The 21,883-nt window shown below is 42.1% G+C and overlaps 1 protein-coding gene across 2 annotated transcripts in view; it reads right to left on the bottom strand.

Annotated features, from left to right (window-relative positions):
- Positions 1-2,026: 2,026 nt before the first annotated feature.
- Positions 2,027-21,883, bottom strand: part of MAPRE3 (microtubule associated protein RP/EB family member 3) — a 34,888-nt gene continuing 15,031 nt past the window's right edge. The window contains exons 2-7 of one of the 2 annotated variants that reach the window (XM_007426465.3): positions 12,468-12,595; positions 10,424-10,569; positions 8,090-8,291; positions 6,188-6,339; positions 3,303-3,455; positions 2,027-3,128 (exon numbers count right to left, since the gene is read on the bottom strand). In XM_007426465.3, the coding sequence (XP_007426527.2) occupies positions 3,060-3,128; positions 3,303-3,455; positions 6,188-6,339; positions 8,090-8,291; positions 10,424-10,569; positions 12,468-12,595 (850 nt within the window). In that variant the 3' untranslated portion in view covers positions 2,027-3,059. The remainder of the gene's footprint in view (positions 3,129-3,302; positions 3,456-6,187; positions 6,340-8,089; positions 8,292-10,423; positions 10,570-12,467; positions 12,596-21,883) is intronic. The other variant, XM_007426464.3, reaches the window with a different exon arrangement.

The following is a 21,883-nucleotide window of genomic DNA, read 5'->3' as shown; positions in this document are numbered from 1 at the left end:
TCAGTGCTGGGCTGCCTTTGTACAGGTGGACTAGCAGAGGCCTAAAGAGAGATGCATTAAAACCCTGAACGATCACAGCAGCATGTAGTACGGGTAATACTATTTGGCTGGACTCTAGAAACGTTGCAATTAACCCTCTTCTTCTCGAATAGGCTCCAGCTGCAGGATTACAATTTGGTCCAGCAAAACAATGATTGAGACCTGTGCTTCATTAGTCCAAAGATAGTCCAAACTGAGAAAGGGAATCCTTCAGAGGTGTATTGGAAGTCTCATAGCACTGTATGTGCAATAGTGTACTTGTATGTTACTCAAGATCTCTCTGCATCTTATATTAATATGCAATTCTCATGAATAGCAACTACTGTACTGTATTTTATCCTTACTCTCCATGAATTGGTTTAAACTCTTTTTAAAGCAAACCATTTGGGTAGCCACTGCTACAGCTTCTAATAGCAAATCCCAGCTTAACTGAGCTCTGTATGAAATACTTTTTTTGACCTAACTCCCACTACTGAGTTTCATTAAATGATCCTGCATTTTAGGAGTTTTGAAAATCTTATCTACCATGACAGCGTGCACAATTTTTCCTTTGTATCCCTGTCATGTCTCTTTTCTGAGCTACATAGCCCAAATGTTCCCCATACAGGATTTCTCCAGCCTCTTAATAGCTGAGTACATTATCTAGCTTATTCCTTTAATTCACCTTTATTTAGGTATCAAATAAATCTCATCTCATAATATGGTTTTTGCTTCTTCTATGATTATCAGTCTCCAAACTGTGGCAACAGTTTTAATTCCCTGATGTTGCAGCTGTCAGAGCTGTTCTCACAGGCAATGGACAAATTGGCCTTTGCCAGGGCAGAGTTCCATACAAGAAATAATATGTGCAGCCACTGCCCTTGCTGCTCCATCAGCATTTATCGTGATTCTGATGGAAGGTCTTCAGTTCCCAAGGCAGATCTTGTAAAATCCAACATTGGTCCTCAGGTTATGACAGCAATTGGGACTGGGATTGCCATCACTTAGCGATGCAGTCGTAAAGCATGTCACATGACTGCATCACTTAGTGACAGCAGTCCTGGTTGCTGTTGTAACCTCTAGAAGTGCGGGTTGTTAAATGGGAAGCAGCAAGAGTCCCAGGTAAGGAGTGTAGGGGTGCCACAGGGAAGTGGGGAGGCCCTGGGCTGGCTGGTGCAGGCTGTGCATGAGTTGGGGAGGCCTAGGAGGGCCAGCAGACGGCTGCGCATGGGTAGGGGAGTGTTGCAAGCAGGAGCAACTTACTGGAGCAACTTGCAACCTTCCCTGCCAGCTTCACCATTGACTTTGCTTGTGGGAAGCCAGCAGGGAAGGTTGCAAATGGCAATCATGTGACCGCAGCTCACTGCGACATCGTAATCGGGACCTGAGCACCCGGATTGTGATCACGTGACCACAGGGGTGCTGTGATGGCCAGAACATTGGGGACCAGTCGTACGCCCGTTTTTTCACCGCTGCTGTAACTTTGAACTGTCACTGAACAAATGGATACAAGCCACTGAGGACTACCTAAAAGAATAAAAAAGAATTGAGTAGTGAAAAGAACAAAGATGCTAGCTAGAAAAATTGCTATGCAGCTGTAAAAGAAGTACCTGCTCTAGCTGGGAAAATGGGAAGTATTTATTCAAATGAAAACACTTGGTGGGATGTAACAGATCACCTCACCTGGGAAAGAGACTTAAAGTCAAGCTGAGCAATGGGACTGCCTGCTCTCTAGCAAAGGACCTTGCATTTGAGTAGTGTGCTTGCTTCTTCTTTTCTTCCTGAAGAACAGCCCTCAGTTTCATGGCTGCCAGAAAGGAAAATCTCCCTATGTAAGAAACCGGGAAAGGCCCTGCCAAAGGCGGGGGCTGCTGGTCTGCTCAGAGTTGCCGTAGCCACCTGGTACATCACTGGCCTGGGGCCTCTGGATTTGGTGCACTGATCTTTTGGCAGCAACCGTGCCTGTCCACTCAAGTGGAGATGGGGTTTTATGGCACACACACGAGGACAGATTTTAACCACACAAATTTATTTTAAATAAAATGCAACACAGATGCAGGCTTTGCACACCAGTGTCTGATTGAACAGGCAATGCAAACAGGGAGTGGGTCAAGGCAGAGTCTGTGTGGCAAACTTGTCCAAACAGCATGAACTAAGCCTTGGTAAGGTCAGAACCACAGGTGGACAGCAAAGGCCTGAGCCCTTCCCAATGGCAGGTCCCAACTGCAACCAGTGGTGTTTATGGAAAACAGAACATTATTGGGGCGCTTCCCTTCATGCTTCTCTTCCAAACAGCAGGGCTGCCATGTTCCAAGATTATCTCCCATGAAACCCCAAACAAAATAAGCCACCATTTAGTAAATTCTCTTCTCCTTGAGTCTACCTGATATATCAGGTAGAATGGCTGGAAATCTCATATTCTCAGCAGCATTATTAAAATCCCCACCCACCCCCAAATAAATATTCCAATCCAGTCTCTTCCCCCTCCCCCTGCACCCACCCACTGAGCGAGCTTCCAGTGCTGAGCTTGGCCTTCAGGCTCACATGCTCCCAAATTTTCTGAAGCCAGGAGGGGTGCCAGAGCTTGGCTCGGCATGAATATGACAGGCAAAGTGCTAGTGAAATCCAGTAAGGAAAAATATACAAAGAATTTGTCTCTCAATATAATACAAGGGATTGCAGCACTCACACCCAAGACAACTGAAATCAATAAATAGGGAAAGATGGGATGGGCCAGGAGAAGGAGGGGAAGGAGCCAGGCCACCAAACCAGGAATCCTGCCCCGCTACAAGGTATTTACAGTGCTGATCTTGCCCGTCTACTGATGCCTATTTTTACCATGTAGCTCTGGGCTTCCTGTGGGATCTGCACAACCTACAGAAACCACTGTGGGCCTCTTGTGTTGGTAGAAACCTGTTATAATGTGTGACTGTGGAGGACGAGGCTGTACAATGCAAAACCTTAAATGTCCATGGTAAGTGAGGAGCATGGGGTGATCTGTCATGGCCAGACAGCGAGCAATTACGTGCGCTTTCGCACAGCTAATATTCATCCTGATCTTCCGGATGTTGCTCGTCCAGTTCATCATCCTCTGGAGGGGCAAAGCCTTCCTGCAAGAACATAGTGAGAAATACTGAGATACAGTCATGAGAAAGTGTCTTCTCTCTCACTCTCTTTATCCATGCATACAAGCCATGTGGCTCATGCTGCAGACATGGATAAGCAAGCCCTAAACTCCAACCCCCTGGGAATAGTGATCAAAGCTGCTCCCACCGTGCACTGACCTCTGTAGCATACAAGATGCTTATGATGCCTGAAATGATGGGGCTGTTCTCACTCTCATGCTCCTGGCAGATCAGCTCGATGTCCCGCAGTTTGCTGAAGTAGAAGTCACGCTCTTTCTCCAGCCCATCCACTGTCAGTTTCAAATCCATCAACTGTCAGAGTAAAGACAGCCAACAAAACTGAACACATGTATGATTGCAGTAATGATAGCCCTGCCCATGTGTCATTCATCACTCCATGCCCAGCATGCCAGGCAAGCAAACTCTGCAACTGAGAGGTACCCAACCATTGCAGCTCTAGTGTCTGGGCATAAAGTATTTGCTAAGTGGTGTGTAGAAGCAGCAAGAGCCTTTGGAAGCAATTACAGTTCCTTGGGAGAGGGGCTTTCTATTCTGAAAGAGAAAAAATTACACATTCTGCAGACAACTAATTTTACTCCTGAAGTTCTTAAGTTTGGGGCAGGGGAAATACTGTTTTATACTAGGTTATTCAACAGGTTCTACTTTAATAAACCATCAAATTTCCCAACCTCATAAGAACATTACAGGTTTTAAACAGACACTCTTTTTTTTAAATCTTATCTGGGATTGGGAAGAAATCCCTCAATTTCCATCTGCCATTTTTTTCTATGGTCACTTAACTGTATGGCAGTTATTCCCCTGTTATGTATAGCTCATAACACAAGAAGATTCATCTTATTTAACAATTAAGTTTCTGCAACACTCCATTCCTTCACTAAAGCATCTGGAACACTAAAGGAAACTAATAAAGCATATTTGTTTGATGGAACTGATTCTAAAAGCAACAGGACTCTAAAACAGCACTGCTTGATGACTCCAATTTTAACTTGGAAACAAAAAGTTCCTGTCATCTAGAGTAGGTAGAGAATAGCCAGAGAAAAAAACAGCCAAACAAAACTTAAGGGAGCTTAAATGATGCACTGGTTTTTGACTGAAAAGATTGGGGATCTTCCTGGAAGGATAATCTCATATGCTATAAATGCTTGGATGGAGGAAAAGTGGTGAGATGTCCTGACACCATACAAGCAAGGAGAATGTGGATTTGGATCACTGCTCAGACACAAATGCCAGATTGACACAATCACTAGACTGTGACTAGAGTAGACTGGGTAGTTCAGTATGTTATGGAAACCCAACCACTGTTTTTGTCTGTAACGTGAACCTGGGCATGATGTCATTTCTTTACTTATATTTAAATGTATTGGCTGTCCAATTCAGCAGTGTGCAAAACTAGAGAAAACATAAAAACAGCTAAAAACATTAAGTCATAATGTGATTGATTTGTTTGGACATAGCATGCTATGTAAACACAGTAAATGTATTTCATTAATTCATGTTTGGCACATTGTGTGAGCCCAGCCAAAGTGTATTATGTGTCAGGTACTATCTGCATCATGGCTATACAACAGGTATTATAACCATTTCAAGATACTGGGTAGATTTGGAATTTTGAATTAATGTGGGTATTCTTATAAAACGGCAGCCAGTGGGAAAGGCTCACATGGACACAAACAAAAGGTTGTTAATTTATGCCCTGCTGGAAACCAGTTAGACAGCAAGACACTGAACAAGTGGGTCTCTGCCTGATCTTTGTACCTTCCCCTCCATCTAATCTATAGCATACAGCTGTCAGGAGAACCAAATGGGTGGAGAATGAGCTGGAGAACCTTCAGTTTACCTCTGCATCAAGCCCAGCCTTTCTCAACTTAGTACCCTCCAAATGTGTGTGTGTGTGTGTGTGTGTGTGTGTGTTTAAATGTATTGGCCACCCACCTCCAGTGGATTCTGGGTGGTGTACAAAACTAGAAAAAACATAAAAACAGCTAAAAACATAAAATCAGACAGATAGCTCAGATATGATAAACAAAATCAACAAAACAACACAAATTAAACCAAAAACATCAACCCCAGGCCTGGGACCAAAGCCAGGTTTTCAAAGTTTTCCAGAACCCTAGGAGAATAGCCATCCTCATCTCTGGGGGGATGCTGTTCCAGAGGGTGAGGGCCGCAACAGAGAAGGCACACTTCCTAAGTCCCACAAGAGGACAGTGTTTAACGGAGGGTGCCTGGAGCTCATCCACTCTGCTAGAATTCTGTCAGGGCTGGCTGAATTGCAGTCCCAGCACATCTGAAAGGCACCACACTGGGGAAGACTGATCTAGCCCTTGGAAGCATGGATAAAACCTTTCCCCAGATCCATTTCCTTTCTCCAGTGGAAGGAGCACTTATCTCTTCCTCTTTCTGTACAGAGAAAGTGAGTTCTTTTCCAAATGCAAAAGGCAGCTGAGGACAACTGGTCCCTTCTTAGCAAAGGAAGGACAGCAAGGCATGAAGGAGAAACTTTGGGTTGATAAGAGGCATCACCTGCCCAAAGCCCCCCCTCACATGACATCCCATCTCAATCACAAGGTCCTTGAGAAAAAAAGCAACCTAAAAATGTAACGATAATACAGCATCCATCATTGGGGCAGGAAGGATGGAAAGCCCCCATCTCATGCACAAAACAGGAACATTATCAGATAATGTACCGAGAATGAAAGGATTTTCCCCTTCAAATTTGTCATGGCATATTAATAATGATAATTTTAACTCAGGAAGAACAAATGCCATCAGGCGCCTTGCTTCAGAGTAATAGATACTCCTTAAGAAAGTGAACCAGGATGGATTTCCTGCCATTCCATCTGAGGAAAGAGCATATCCACTTTCACAGCACCCAGCGCCATAGCAGAGCAAGAGGCAGAACCCCTGCAGCTCGTAACATGACCAAGATAATAATGAAGACAGGAAAGGCCTTTGCAAGGCTCGGGGTTCCTAAAGGAAGCCATTCTTTGTTTGTCCCTCACTGCACTACCTTCTTGCCCCACCTGTTGGTTAAGCTCCAGGATCTGGGCATCAGCTTCACTGCCCCCATTCCGGGCCAAAGGAGGATTTTTCCGTACAATATTGCTGGGAGCGACGTTCATTCGGGCTGGATTCTGCAAGTTCTTGGGGCCTGTTGGGGAGGTTCTCTGTGGAACTTTATGAAGGAAAAGAAAAGAGGTTTACTCTATGCCCCTTCATCAAGGGGACCCACCCGCCATTGCTGAGCCAGGCCACACGAAAGCCTGAGACATAAAGGATGCGCATATATGCACAGCTAGAGTCCCAGTGCTGTCTGCTGAGACTGACTGGACACAGAAAGGACCAGCCAAAACAGAGTTCTCGTGCTTAATAGTACCAGAGAAAGACAGACTCTGGAGAAGCCAGGCATTACACCTTCCTACCCATGAACAGAATTCAAACAAAAGTGGCGGCATAAAGCTACATGCAGCTTTCCCTCAGCCGGTCCCAAAGCCACCCCAGCGTGTGCTGCTGCCCCTTTACAGCAAAGCAAGCAAGCCCAGCTGGGGAAAGACATGCAGAACCAGGAGGCAGCCTTTGGACCCCCCCCTTCTCAAACAGTCAATGTGGGTGGCTTTATCATTCCATCTGGTGCCTCTAGTTCATTCCTGTGGAACTTCTAGCTCTAGATGGCTTACACCAATAGGCAGACAACTCATCTCCGTCTTGAGCAGGAGTTTCATTCAGAAGAAAGCTAACTATTAGAACCGTCGTTATTCTGCTAAATTGTGTCTAAAACTCCACTCCTTTTTTCTTCAGCTGCTTGCTGATACATCAGAATTGACTTCAGTAGGACATCAAGATGAACAGCCACTCTGAGATCCAGCAGGAGCTTTAATGCTAGTGTGGAATGGGAGTTTTTCTCACTTCTGCTGAAAGCATGGACTCTTCATCTGGTAAAATTCAGAGACAACACATCCTGAATAGCAATACCAGGAAGTACCTTGAAGACAACATGTAGCAGAAGAGGAGAGTCTGAATGCAGATGGCCAGGTTCAGAACTTTTTTTTTTGGGGGGGGGGGTATAAAAAATGGAGAATCTATGGCCCTAAACTATAATTTCCAGGAACACCAATCAATATGGCCAAGAATGGGGCATGCTAGGAATTACAGTGCTTGCAATAAGACTCTTGGAGTGGCCATGAGCAAGTTATCCCCTTCCAGACTGCTAGGAGGATAGACACAACACAGCTAATTGGCCAATACTGGGAAGGCCCCCCAAACAGCTAGTGTTAAATCTTTGATGTACGAAGTGATGCAATTCCAAGGTTCTGTTGATGGTCAGATGAACTTGGATGTGGGAGATCTGGATTTATCTTACTGATTCCAGGACTCAGTGTATTACTTTGCAAAAGCCTCTCCTTCACCTCACCCCTACTCCTGTAGAACATTTTATTAGTAGAAGAGAAGTGAGCAAAAGCAGCTCTAAACAGAATGAACCTTTTGGCCAGATTTGCAGAGATTTCTCCCAAGAAGGCAAAGTTTGGCTAGTCCTAGCACTGTTTTTCTTTTGAGAAAAGCATCTAGGTTCCACTGGCTTGCCTGGTTATAGTATCTGCTGAGATGAGAGGTTCCACGATGCAATCAATGCAGCCAGTCCCCACCAAAATCACAGCTGTATGCTGGAATATGTAACTTCCATGGGAACAGGAAGGCAGTGCCTTGTCAGTTGGTTTGACCCTTGCTCATTTTTACCTTCACTTACTGCCATTCCAAAATCCATATATTTTCCATTAAACAGGAAGCTGCCTCTCAGATCAGTAAGAGCTTGGGTCTTCTCTCCTTCCCTCCCACTGCTCCCCAGGAGTTGCCAAGCTGGATGCCAGGAAGCTGAGGTCATGCTAGAGGCGGGATCCTGGGGTCCCAGCTGTCTCTAGCAACATTACCTGCAGTGCCAATGGGTTTCTTGTGTTTGTTGAAGATCTGATCACCTGGGTTTGGAGGGGGTGCCACTTCCTGGCCTTGTCTCGCCAATAACGGATTATACTCCTTTCCATCGTAGTTGGCATCAAAGAATTTCTTAAACCACTGAATGAATTCAAAGTTATCTTGGAACTTTCCCTTCACCAACCTCTCCACTGGGATGATCTGTAATGGCAAAAGTCCACAAAAAGTAAACTTTGCAAAATTCATATTTTCCTCACTTTTCAGTATTCATACAATATAACATAACAGATGTTCAGTGGGCCAGAGCACAGGCAGACTTGAAGAACAGGCACTGTGTTAGTAAGAAATCTAACACTGCTAATACAGGTCATTTATTTTAATATAACTTTAAAATGGGAATTTGCTAGTTATTAGAATGTATAAATCTGAGTGGTATGGCATTTGAATGGCTTTCAAATAATACAAAGCATATTCATAGTATACATGTAGTAACACACTGCTTCGTTTTTATTCCAACAAACTGCTCCACTTAAGAGTAGAATGCATTGTACGTGTGTAATTCCTACATTTAAAAACCCTTGTTTCTTGACCTCCCTTATAGTGAACTGAGAAGTCTCTAGTTATACAGGAACATTATGTATACATTGAAATTTTTAATAGACTAGGTTGCTTGTTCTCTTTACCTATTGCTGGAGTGGATGTAATTTTCAAACAAATTAATCATATTTCTTTGGAAAATTAATACCATTCCTTCTTCAAACTTCTCAGTATACAAACTTGGGATGACTTAATAGTTAGCAATTGTAAGATTTGTTTTAATTATCTATTTTTAATTTTTGTATTCTGTAACATGTAAGTTACTTTAAACTATAAACAGACTTGAGTGTTTCATTTGAATAAAACATTGGTATATTAAGTAAACAAATTAATCAATAAAAAGCTTCAATTTGTTTAATTTATGGTTAAAAAAGAAGGTTAATGCAAAACGAAGTTCAAATGTAACAAATCATAAAGAATAGAGAAAGAGATTTTTAAGAGATTTTTAGCAGGATAGCATTTTTTATTTTACATCAATCTTTGTAAACCACAATTTGGAGTTGGTAGAATGTGTCTGGGTATGTGTATATGAAAAAACTACCTGCTTAATGAAAGTATCATCATCATCATCTTGTATGCTGCCCGACTCCCGCTCAAATAAAGAAATTACAAAAGGTGGCAAGCACAACAGACCAAAGGGAATAAAGCAGTGTTGTCCAAACTTGGCCACTTTAAGATGAGTGGACTTCAACTCCCAGAATTCCCCAGCCAGCATGGCTGGCTGGGGAATTCTAGGAGTTGAAGTCCACTCATCTTAAAATGGCCAAGTTTGGACAACACTGGAATAAAGCAAGAGGTCTCACTTTCCCTTGCCAAAAGCCAGAGCAAATAGCCAAATCTTCATGGCTCCTCTCAACAAAGCAGAATGAGGGCCATCCAGATCTTGGAGGGAACCTCATTCCAGAGGGCAGACACTGCTGCAGAGAGGGTGTGCTTCCGGGGTCCCGACAGATGATATTGTTTAATTGAAGGAATCGATAGTGCACCAACCCTGCAAAATTGAATTGGCCAGGCAGATATTATGGGAGACAGGCAGTCCTTCAAGTAACCAGGCCCTATGCCATATAGGGCTTTATACTGTAGGTAACAACCAGCACCTTGAATTACACCCAGAAGCAAACTGGCAACCAGTGCAGTTGACAAAGCAAAGGTGTCACGTGGGCATATCAAGGCATGCCCATCACTGCTCACATCGCTACGTTCTGGACTAGTTGAAGTTTAAAACAAATAAAATGTCTCTAACAACGCTAATGATGCAGTTTATTTCCTTGAGCAAGTTTTTTGAGAGATGGGGCCAAGATGCCTATTTATTTTGTACATTTATATACCAAGTGTTCCCAAACAACAAGCTGGCCCACAGCACTTGAGATTCTAGTTTAACTCCAGGGATATATAAAAGTCACCATTCTGGAGATAGAACATTGATTTCCCCTAGAATGCACCAAACTGGTAATTCCTATATTGGAAGACTGACTTCTAGAAAATTATGGGACACAGCTATCTAGTTCTACATGGAACTGCATAAAGATACAGTACATTAATTACTGCACATACCAGCCCAGCCAAAAATTGAAGTGGGGAAAGAAAGAGCAACTACAGAAGCCACCCACTCTAGTGGTTTAGTCTTATCTAACTATGCAAGAAAGGTGTATTTCAGCCTATGTCAGGGAGCCTCAACAGCAACTGATGATACAAAAGGAAAACTTGTATCTGACTTCTGTCTAGCAGAAACCCACCTTGTCCACACCCATCTTCTTGAATGCAGCCTGCAACACCTTGAAGTTGTGTATATATTCATGCTCCAATTTGGCCTGAAACTTCACCTTCCTCAAGTGAATGCAGCCAGGGAATAGCATGTCCATGAACTGGCAATAGGCAGCCCCTGTCAAGGACAGAAAGACACACACACACTAATTTCCACTCACACCTGCTGCATCTTACAACTGGATCAGAAACCTGCCATCTACAACAATTTGGAAATCCTCCTCTCATTAGATTTTCAACTGCCTTCTTCTTAATTCTAACAAGCACAACCCAGGCTTTTTGAGCCCTAGTCAATCTCTTGCTGGCCAGAGAATTGTCTGGCCAGCCAAAATCCCATAAAATATACAGAAAATGTTCCAGGCATCAAATGATCTGAGCTCAGAAAGGCTATTTTGGGTGTTCAGTGTATCCAGGCTCAGAATAAAATGGGCAGTTTTGTTCCACATTTTTTGACTATTCTGACAAAACTAATGGGCTTCTTAAAATACCCCTAAGCTGTGGAGACACAATGAGTGCATTATCCAGTAATAGGTTTCCACCACCTTTCCTATGGGCTGGAGTTAACTGAGGAGAAGAGATGAGTGCAGACAAAAAAGAATTAGTTAAACTCATGTTTACAGATGAAAGGAATAATTTTGAACTGCATCCTCATGGAGAGAAAAGCAATTTGGAGATGACCGACAAATTTCAACTATTGCCTGTATTTAACAATACTGTGTATTTTTGATTAGTTACACAGTATTGGGACTAATTAAAAGGAAAGGAGAGAGAGGGGAAGGTTTCTTCAACTTTTCATCCCCTTAAATATAATCAATCAATCTATCTCTCCTGCAAAAATAAAAAAATAAACAAACACCACCACTCCCAGTCAGACCCAATTAAGGTCTACTTGTTTTATTTGGGGAGAATTCAATTGCATCAATTAGATTTGAGAATATAGTAGTGTGAAGTACATTGTAATCTGCTTAGCACATATACTAACATGCTGGCTAGATTTATACAATATGCTAAACTAGGCTAAAATGGGTTTGGGTAGTTTGCATTTCAGTGTGTTGTGGGACCCCATCCATTGTCTTAGCATGTTGTATAAATAAAGCTATACAATTAAGCCATAATATGGTTTGTCGGGGTGTAACAGGTTATGTTACATAGCGATTGTATTTTCTTAACAAAGAAATAGGATTCAGTGTGAAGTATCAACCTGAATATTTTGTGCTGGATTTTCTTGACCTGGCAGTGGCGGGTAGCTGTCCTAGTCTCTTCCCTCATCCTCCAGAGAAATGGCAGCCTGAGGCCACATAATGGGGCTCCTAATATAATACTGAGCTGACAACAAACTGGACATAAAAAAAGGATGTGGCCTGCCTGGTATGTAAGTTTATTGCTATTTTTATTTTCTCTTGTTGGTAGATGGTTGTTGCATGTCATGTCATGTGTACTTGTATATTCTATGTGTGTGGGCTTTCATTTTCAGGAAGGTTTCCAAATGCATATACACTGTGCATATGTGTGTATATGTGTCTGTGTGTGTATAAATATTTTGTTCTGCAACTGAACTTTCAGGTTGTGCAATCCAAAAGCTGTGTTACTTTCTTTCATTGAGCTCTACAGGCAGATTGCCAAAAGCACAGAATATGTATTATGTGTGTTTTAGAAAGCAGTGTAGTTTTGCTATTGTTATTTTTTTTCTAAAGACTGGATAGTAGATACCACTCCAACTATTTTTATACTTAAGGCTACTAGATCACACTGCAAAAATCCAGACAACCACTAGCAGCAAAAACCCAGCATTTTCTATACTTCTTTGCTGCCATTTGGAGGTCATCCAGATTTTTGCACCCTAGATCTGCAAAAATATACTCCCAGGGTGGAGAGGTATTATGACAGGGTATAAGCTCAATAAATAAATAAATCCTGCTCTTCCCCACAGTGGAACACTTAAAATGTTATGAGTTTTGTTCCAGTAGAAGTTTTCTAACAGAATGTTTTACCAAAGTTCCTTTGTTGTCACAGTACCTGAGCAAAGCTGCTCAATCTTGGTGTAGTTGAGCTGCAGAGAGTCATTGACCCATGCTAGCATGTCATGACGACTCAGGTTCTCACTTGTCACAGACGTGGAATACACATTGACGGCCATGCCCCAACTGTAGAAAGAAAGGAAAGCAAGAGTTTATTCATCACAAAGTTGGCAGGGAGTAAAAATTCAAATCCTAAGCCTGCCAGAAAGGCAAGACCTCTCCCAGCACCTAGTACTCAGATACTTTAATTTGAGATGTCACAGGAAAAAACTGAAATTTTCCACACACATGCCATGGTGTCTCTGTACCAGTCTGAGCTGTTTACATAAGCAAATGCAGATGCAAGGCAAGGCAAAACAAGTAACCAGAAGTCTTCCCTCCCATGCTAGGTCACTAATGCCTGGATCCTAGGCATGATCAAAATCCATCCTAAGGGAAAGTTAAAAGAACTAATTTCCATGTCACTCCACAGCCTTATTTCCTGGCTGTAACATTTAACAATCAACCAGAGAAAGAGGTAGCCAGGGGGAGACTAGAGTGAAAAGGATCCCATCAAGATTCAGAAGCATCATTTTAGGTGTTGTAGAGACAGGCCAGGTTTTTTTCAACTACATCTAAAACCCAGTAAAATAAAACAGAAAGTAATAGATACTTTATAGCACTGGATCAGAGAACATACCATATGGAAATCAGAACACATAACCACAAAAGGAGGGTGTGCGTCTTCAAAGACTGAAGCAATCACCACTAACGCCTCTGGACTTAGTGCAAGTTCTGTTCATCAGACTTAGACTTGACCATTCAACATGAGAAGGCCTCTAGTCCTCTGCTTTTCATAAAGGAAGCTGCTTCTGTAGAGGTGCAAACAACTGCAGATGCATCCCACGGAGTCACACACCCAGGGCCAGCATAGCCCGGTTTCTCTGTCTGCATGCATTAAATGTGCCACCAGGAGGCACTAGTGTGTACTATGCTGGTCTGCTGTTCACAGGATATGAATACAATAGGCTGAAGAGTGCACAGTTGTTCTTTGAGATCAAATATAAGGCATGTTTAGGCTGTCCTGCAGAGTGAAGTAGTAATTGTAGTTAAGCTTTAGCTGTTAGAAAAGCACAGAGGGGCCTTAATATAAGTGACAGACCACCCTTTGTTTGCTTATCCCTCTTGAGATTGGCTCAAGAAAACCTATCTATTCACCTGCACAGAGGTTCTGACCAGACTTACCTCCAACCACCATGTAGTTCAAGCAGGACTAGTCTAGGAAAGAGTGATAGCAAATTCCTGGGTGTGTCATAAAGCCTCCCACCTGCTTAGCCAATCAAATGGCAGAACTGATACCTCATTGCTAAACACTCAGAAATAGCAAGCAAGTTTATCTTCCCTCTGGAATAGAAAAAAAAAAAATCCTAGGAATGGATGTCCATTTGGTGAACTAGGAAAGGTGGAATTCTCTCCTCCCATTTCAGATTCCCAATTTCCAAGATTAAATGGAAATTTTTCTCCAAACTTACAGCAGATCAAATATCACTGGTATCTTGGCTGTGCCCCAGTAGAAACAGCTGTCCCTTTGCAGCTACTCCACAAGCCAAGCAGGATAAATAAATGCTGCTTGATTCCATTCCAAGCCAAGAGAATACCTCAGTTCTACAGAGGCACCATTTCTGTTCCACCCAAGCTGGCAAACTTTGCCAAGAGCACCCCCCCACACACAAAAAAACCTTGGTTGTTACATCTGTAATGCACTTGATCTTGGTCCTTACATCTGGGAGCATGGGATCTGAATGTAAGCCATGGGCAACAACTTTTAGCCCTAGGGGCTGCCCAGAGTGTTTAGCCAAAAACTACTTAGTCAAACGGCCCTGGGCACAGACTCATCATATTACATCCTACGTTTTAACCCACTCCCTATCCTCAGAAGCCAGGTATAGGCTACTGCCTTCCCACCACCATTCGCAGTGACAAGCAATGGTCTGGTTCCCCACAAACAGCTTATAGCAGCAGAACATCAGCAACTTCTTTCCTGGATGACAGCTCATCACATTTTCTAGTGGCTCTTTTGTTGCCAACGTCTATATTTTGGCTTTTAGCCTGCAGTGTTCTAAGTCCTTCCCAGAATGCAACTGTTCCTGTAGCCATACTTGGACAGATATCTGTCACCAAACCTTGAAGGAGGGAGAGGATTTATTAGAACGAGCTGCTCTTTTTTACATGATTAAAAAAAAAAATGATATAATGAAAAGTTGATCCCTGTTAATGTTTTGGGAAAAGCTCAATAGATTTTCATGCAGTAAGAGAAACTGACCTCAATGTGGTTGTTATGGGGAACTTAAGATAGAGACCACTGTCGTGGGAGTAGTAATGGCATCACGGTAAACAACCAAAACAGCTTCCAAAAAGGATGCTGAAACTTGGGAAAATTGAAACCATACTGTTATGTCTCAGGAGAAGCATGTTCGCTGCTTTTGCAGTTGGTCAAAGACCAAATGGGACTGAGCAGCATATAAGACAAATAGTATTCTCCCTCCTTGCCTCAAACCCAGATAATACCAGCCTCCCACTATCATAGGCATAAGCTACTCTAATTTGAAAATCCTACTGAAGTAAGATGGACTTTGAAGAAGCGGGATAGGAAGAGAATTGACAAAATTACCTCTTGAACTTTGGTGTTGGAGAAGACTCTTGGAATACTGTGGACAGCCACAATAACAAAGCAATGGATCATTGAACAAATCAACCCTGAGTTATCACTAGAGGTACAAAATTATTCTACTTTGGAGACTTTATGCTAGGGGTTCTCAAAGTACGGCCCGCGGGCCGGATGCGGCCCGCCAGGGTCATTTATGCGGCCCGCCCGCCTGATTGGCCGCCGCTGCTGTCTGTCAGAAGCGGAAGTGTCAGGGCTATGTCAGGAGCTGCAGGCGATGCACAAGGAGGGAGATCACAGAGCCGGTCTATTCTACATGACAGGTATGCCGGGTCCGGCAGCTTTCCTCAAACTATAGTCCGGCCCCCCCAACATTCTGAGGGACCATGAACTGGCCCCGTTTAAGAAGTTTGAGGACTCCTGCTTTATGCGAAGACCTAGCTCTGTAGAGAAGGCTGTAATGCTGAGAAAGCAAGCAAGCAGCAAGGTGGATGGACTGAGTGGCAATGAGCGCACCACTGGAAGATCTGAAAGACCAGGTTAGGGACAGATCATCATGGAGAAAATCTACATAGTCCCTAAGAGTTGACAGTGATTTGATAGCACATAATTAACCAATCAATCAATCAAAATGAGGAGGGACAGCTCTTCTGCAGGCCCTCTTTGTTCAACAGTATGAAAATTGCTGAGTATCCATTTAGCTGCCCCAAATCCATCACTTTCTTTTCTCTCATTGTGACTGTCCTTGGATGAGATAATCTCTATGGTTCTGCAATGTGTCCTAACTCTCGCATAAACGTAAACTTTAGCAATTACCTTCTTCACTGTATTAAAAACAGCAATAACCATTGGCTGTCATTCTACTTGGGCTCTTCCACACAGTATCCTTAAGCAGCTTGTCTGCTGTTGTTGAACAGCTGAAACCAGCTGAAAAGGAAGCTGGCTTAAGAAATTGCTGTCTGAATTTCAATCTGTTCTTTAGCTATGGCAATGATGCCAGCCAGGTGTCCTGTCCAGCTGGAGTTTCCATAGCTTATGACTGATGGATTTCCCTGCTTCTTTACCTCTTCCATTGGTGCCAGGAATGCAAGTGCTAATCATTTTCCTTTTCATGGGCAGGTCTTTGAGGACATGTGGTTTCCATTGATAGACCTCTCCACTGACTCCCTCTCTTACTTAACACCTTCCTGTCTGCTAGCAGACTGGTGGGGGAAAAAAGCATAACTATTTTAATGTTCTTCCTGTCACTTGGGCAAGAAGGGGATCTGGAAAAGAATTTCACCTGGTTTAAGAAAAAAGTTTTTAAAAAACCCCACACAGCTGGGCTCACAGGGGCAAGTTAGAAAGCATGTTTGAAGCAGAGCAGGAATGCATGAATGCCAGCTGCTTCCATGCCAGGATAGGGTGTCATCAACTGTTTAATCTCTCTCAATACACTGCTAAAGCATTGCTGAAGTTAGTGGATCATGCAGAAGAGCCTTTAGTCTGCAGTGATCATATGGTTCTAGCCAAGTTGGTATTCCTGTGCAAAGACATTTCCACTTATACTTGGCTAGAGGATGCAAGCATGAAACAGAGCAAAGCTCAGAATGTATCTCCCTCACCATCTCTTTCGTTGGGGGAAGGTATTTCATGTGAACAGTTTGAGGCTCCCTTTGCAGGCAGCTATCTTTTAATATCACCCACTAAATGAATGAGAAATAAAAAAGCAAGAGACACTTCCCTTTCTTCCTCCTTTGGCTAATCTTGTTCCTTAAATTCCAGTGCAGATATTGGCCAGTGCAAGAAATATGAGTGGAGGACAAATAACTGCCTGGGTATTTGCCAAATAGTAATCCTGCATCCACTCCCACCCTTGGGGCAGGCACATGGGAAAATAAGAATAGGCCAAATCCTGCCCTTTCTTGGCACTCCAATTAGAGTGGCTGCAACCTGGGAATTGGTTCATTGGCATTTCCCCTGGTCTTAAAATATCAGGTATACAGTCTGTTTGCTTCTTAACTATTCACAAAAAAGTTTAAATTCTGCAGTACTGTATTAAAACTTCTGGGAATCTCGAAGAGCCTCTGAAATTTAAAACATGTTCATAACTCAGACTTTGAAAAAAAGTTCAGTGTCGGGCTTATAGACTTTACCTTCAGAATACATTTAACCTTACCTTTAACTGATGCATTTTTATAGAAACTCAAGAAACAGCACCTATGTTATGAATTATATGGGTTCTATGAAGCTTTTTTAGTAATTTGGCCATGGTCACCACTATTGTCAGAAAAGCATAAAGTACAAGTATACAAGAAATTATAAATATTATTGGTTCCACCAAAACCTTTCAATAGACAAGATTAAGAAACCAAATTTTCACATAGGCTATTGGAGATTAAATGCTAAACTCAGCAACGGTGAAAGTCAGGATTAGCAGGTAGGAAGAAAGGGCAGTTGCAGCAGACTTCCAGCAGCCCAACTCTTTCCAGGAAGTGTAGCCTCTACATGCAAAGAGGATCTTTGGGGCATCCTCTGCATATCCAAAAGATGCTCTTCCTTACCGAAGCAAGAACAATCACCTACCTTTTCAATCCCCAAACTGAAACTCTTGTCCATCTCAACCACATTCTTGGATACTGGGAGATGGTGCCTTATTTCCAAGGTAGAATGGACATATTAGGCTATTAGTCTATAAATGCCTACATGGCAGCATACCTGATGGGAATTTTGGTGTCATTTGCCAGACATCTGCCAGGCAGAAATGCATCCACCCCAGCCGCACACTGCATGGTTCTTTGCAAAGAGATTAAAAGTGTAGATTGCTTTGCAATATGCAGAAGGAGCAGAGTGAATCCTTGCACCAAATTGGCAAGTCACCTGCTCAACTGAGAACAAACAACTTTTAGCTTCAGATAACAATGTTCTCCCCATTACCAAAGGATGAGGTGGAGGCACAAGGATACATGAATTTTTATATTCTCCAATCCTCCTTCCCCTTCCCTCCCCAGAAGAAAACAACATTGTAAACTTGCCATGAAAGTCATTTCCAGATAATGGACTTGATCACTTACTGAAACAGTCTCCAAAATGCAGTTCATAAATGACTGTACAGTATTTGGAAGAGAGTTCATTATATCATGTCCAACTGGACAACTCATCCCAGATACCTGCCATAACCCCACAGACCAGCTACAAACTAACTCAAAAACCCAAAACATGCTTTTCCAAGATAAACAGTCCTGAACAGAAGCCTAGGCAGAGATGTTTCAGAGTGCTTTCAGCAACAAAAGGTATGCATGCAAGGCACTGACAGCACAAGAAATCTGCAGCCAAGTAGGCACATGCAGATTATTGGACATTACCTTTGTCCAAAACAGGCCAGTGGTAATCTGACCCATCAAGACTTTCAGTAGCCTCATAAAGAAGGACAACCCTGATTCTTTTCAATACACCAACAACATTCTTAGAACCTTCCTTGCTTCTACTATATACCTGCACTGATGACTGACTGACTGATTACGTGCCATCAAGTCAGAATCAACTCTTAGCAACCACATAACCAGATCTTTTCTATGCTTGCACTGACTCATACATTGTCCTTTTTTCTTTAAAATTCTCACTTACCTCTTTTTAATGATCTTGTCGACTTCATCCAACCACAACTGACATACTGGCACTCACTTCACATAACAAAGTAGCAAAAGCACATTCATACACATAGCCATTTTCATTTATGTTGACAAATGGTCATTTCACAGAACAGATACTATCCACCAGTTTTCTGTCAATGTTTCTATGCCTTAAATGTGTGCTACCAAGTTATACAAAAGTATCTACATGCTGCAGTTCTTTGCCATTTATGTATAAACTGCAATCAGTTTTTCCTGTCAATCAAAACTACCTTGGTTGTTGTTACATTACTTCTCAGATCCATACTCACTGTTGCATCATTCAATCTAATATTCACTGCAAATCATTCAGGTTTTCAGCCAACAACATGGCATTGTCAGTGCAAAAAAGTACACACACATTTACATCCCCCATCAATACAACTCTAACAACACTACAGGCGTTCCTTATAAATTAGGAGAGGGATTGCACAGAACTGCACATAATGTTCTAAACATCCAACTCAGAGGTGTATCTAAATAAAAGGATATTATAAATTTCTGTTTTATTTTTTTTTTAATCTCATCATAGGTAGAACAATCCAGAAAACATGCCTGTTCTGTTGCAGTGCTTTTCAAGAAAGCCTTGAAGACCTGACTATGTTCCCAGGCATATGAGTTGAGTGGATAATAGAGGGCCCTGAGATTGTGTTTTGATTTGTTGTAGATTGATTTTTTTACCTTGGAGGCCATTATATAATATGGTTTATATGTTTTTTTGTACTTTTATATGCTGTTAGCCACCAAAAGTTGCTAGGCTATACAAATTATATTAAATAAATAAATAAACCCAAAATAGTACATCGGAAAAAATACAGGTGGTCCTTCCTTAATGACCACTCATTCAGTGACCATCTGAACTTATGACAACGCTGAGCGAGTGGTACTTAAGAACAGTCCTCGTGCTTACATTGATCGCAGTGGTTGTGTGATCACAATCCAAGTGCTCAGTGCCCAGCTTGCAACTGTAATGTTGCAGAGCCCGTGGCCACATGATCACCATTTGCAATCTTCTTTGTCAGCTTCCTACAAGCAAAATCAATGGGGAAGCCAGTAGAAGTTCGCAAATGGCAACCACGTGACATCCTCGTTTAACAACCCACAGTGATTCATTCGCTTAACGATGCCAACTGGAAGTGCTGGAATTTCCATCACTAAGCAGCATGGCCACCTGACATCGTGCTTTACAACCACATTGCTTAGCAATGGAAATTCCAGTCCCAATTACCATCATTAAGTGAGGACTACCTGTATATAGACTTAGTGTTTCTTGCAAGGGCAAACTCCAAACACAAGCTGGCTTGCAATGAAAGAAAGCCACTGGCTAAGTCCAAAGTAAATACCTACTACCACCATGCTTTACGAACTCACCCTAGAAAGGATGTCACATAACGTAAAGATGTAGCACGATCATTTTCACACAACTGATGACTGACATGGATGGAGGAATGGGAATGAAAGCAGAATAGAGACAAAAGCTTCTTAAGAAAGAACAGCTACTGTAGCTACATATAGTGGTGAAAGGAAATTTGTGAACCCTTTAGAACTATTTGCAATCCTGCAGTAGTGTGACATACAGTGTGATCTGAACTTCATCTACATCCTATCAGCACATTAACAGATTCTTATTAAACAAACAATACCTGAACAATGTACAATGTCATAACTTTATTGAACACATTGAGCAATATTGACTGTTGAAAAGGGTAGGTGAAGCCCTAGAATAATCTTGGGGTGGGGTGGGGTGGGGTGGGGGATAAACTGAATCAGAGGCTCCAATAAATGAGATAGCACTCAGGTGTGAGTTTAAGGTGGGTTTCATTGATCAGCCAGATGCCTCTAGGGTGCTCACAAACAGCAGAGGTATATCTCTTTCTGCCATTATTTCTCTGCAACTGGTATTTGGAGGCATCAGCAGAAAAAGATATTAGGTGAAACATACTGCAGTGACTTATGACAAAAGCCCATTTGCTTCATGCAAGTGATTCTAGGAGAAAAACAGCAGTTTCAGAGAGTTCAATCCAAGCTTTTCCACAGCAGGAGAATAAAGCCAGGGAAAAATCACTAAGGGGTAACTACTGCAATGTAAACAATTCCCTGGGAGCCATTCTCCAGCCTGCAAAAGGCTTACTGTACTTCCACAGAATTCCATTATGCAAAAAGGAAGCACAGTATTTATTTCACACAGCCTAACTATTATTTTCTGGTTGAACAGATTCAGTACAATGACACAAAACACTCTAGGTCTGATAAAATACAGACTATTGTATTTGATCAGAAGTTATACAAAAAAATAACCATATCTGTTCATATATGTCCTAAATTACATTAGATACAATCCAGCAGGAATTTCTCCTGGGCATGCCCCACTGAAATGGGATGGGAACAATTCAGAAAAGAACTTTGTAAGAGGTTCCCCATCGACTATTCTAAGTATAAGAAACCTCCGTTCAATTTTGTCTTCTGCTCTGTAAGTCTTGGCAGCTAAAGTCCACCATTGACTTATTGTACTGAGAGTAAGGAAAAAAATAAAATCATTAATACTATTTTCTTGAACAGTTCAACAGTTTAAATAGTTGCAAGTTACAATGAACAAGCCACACAGCATATGAGCATTAAGAACAAGTGTTGCGAGCACTTGCACAGCCTTTTAGGTTCCAATGAGAAGAGTTACAAACTGGCACAGCTGCTTGCCTGAGCTTTTTTTTTCGTTTGAAGGGAGGTGGCTTGTTCTGGAATCTGTTACAGATGAGAGCATTTTGGAACCTGAGCAAAACGTTCAGGCATGGTTGGCAGACCTTTAGGATAATAGCACAATCTTTCAAAACAGAAGGGAGGAAAGTGCTTTCAACTTTTCACTCCATGTGTATATGCACACATGTATGTATCTGCAGATAAGACACATGGGAATGCTGGATATGTGAAAAAACTTAAAACACAGGTTTTGACAGGAACTTTTAGAGAGAATTTGACATTCAACACAATCAAGGATTGTGTTGAAGAGAAAGAGAGGTTGGGAAATGTGGATGAAATGCATTAAACACTGTTAAGCATCAATTTCATAAATTGGCAAAAGTAAATTCGTTGATAATAACAATAATAAGTGGTAAAAGAACAGAA

The sequence above is a fragment of the Python bivittatus genome, unplaced genomic scaffold (genome assembly GCF_059951505.1).
Source record: "Python bivittatus isolate LINGU-HERP-01145 unplaced genomic scaffold, Pbiv_v1 ctg000690_np1212, whole genome shotgun sequence".
NCBI lineage: Eukaryota > Metazoa > Chordata > Lepidosauria > Squamata > Pythonidae > Python > Python bivittatus.
The sequence above is the reverse complement of the archived record's forward strand: the minus strand, read 5'-3'. Positions and strand labels throughout refer to the sequence as shown.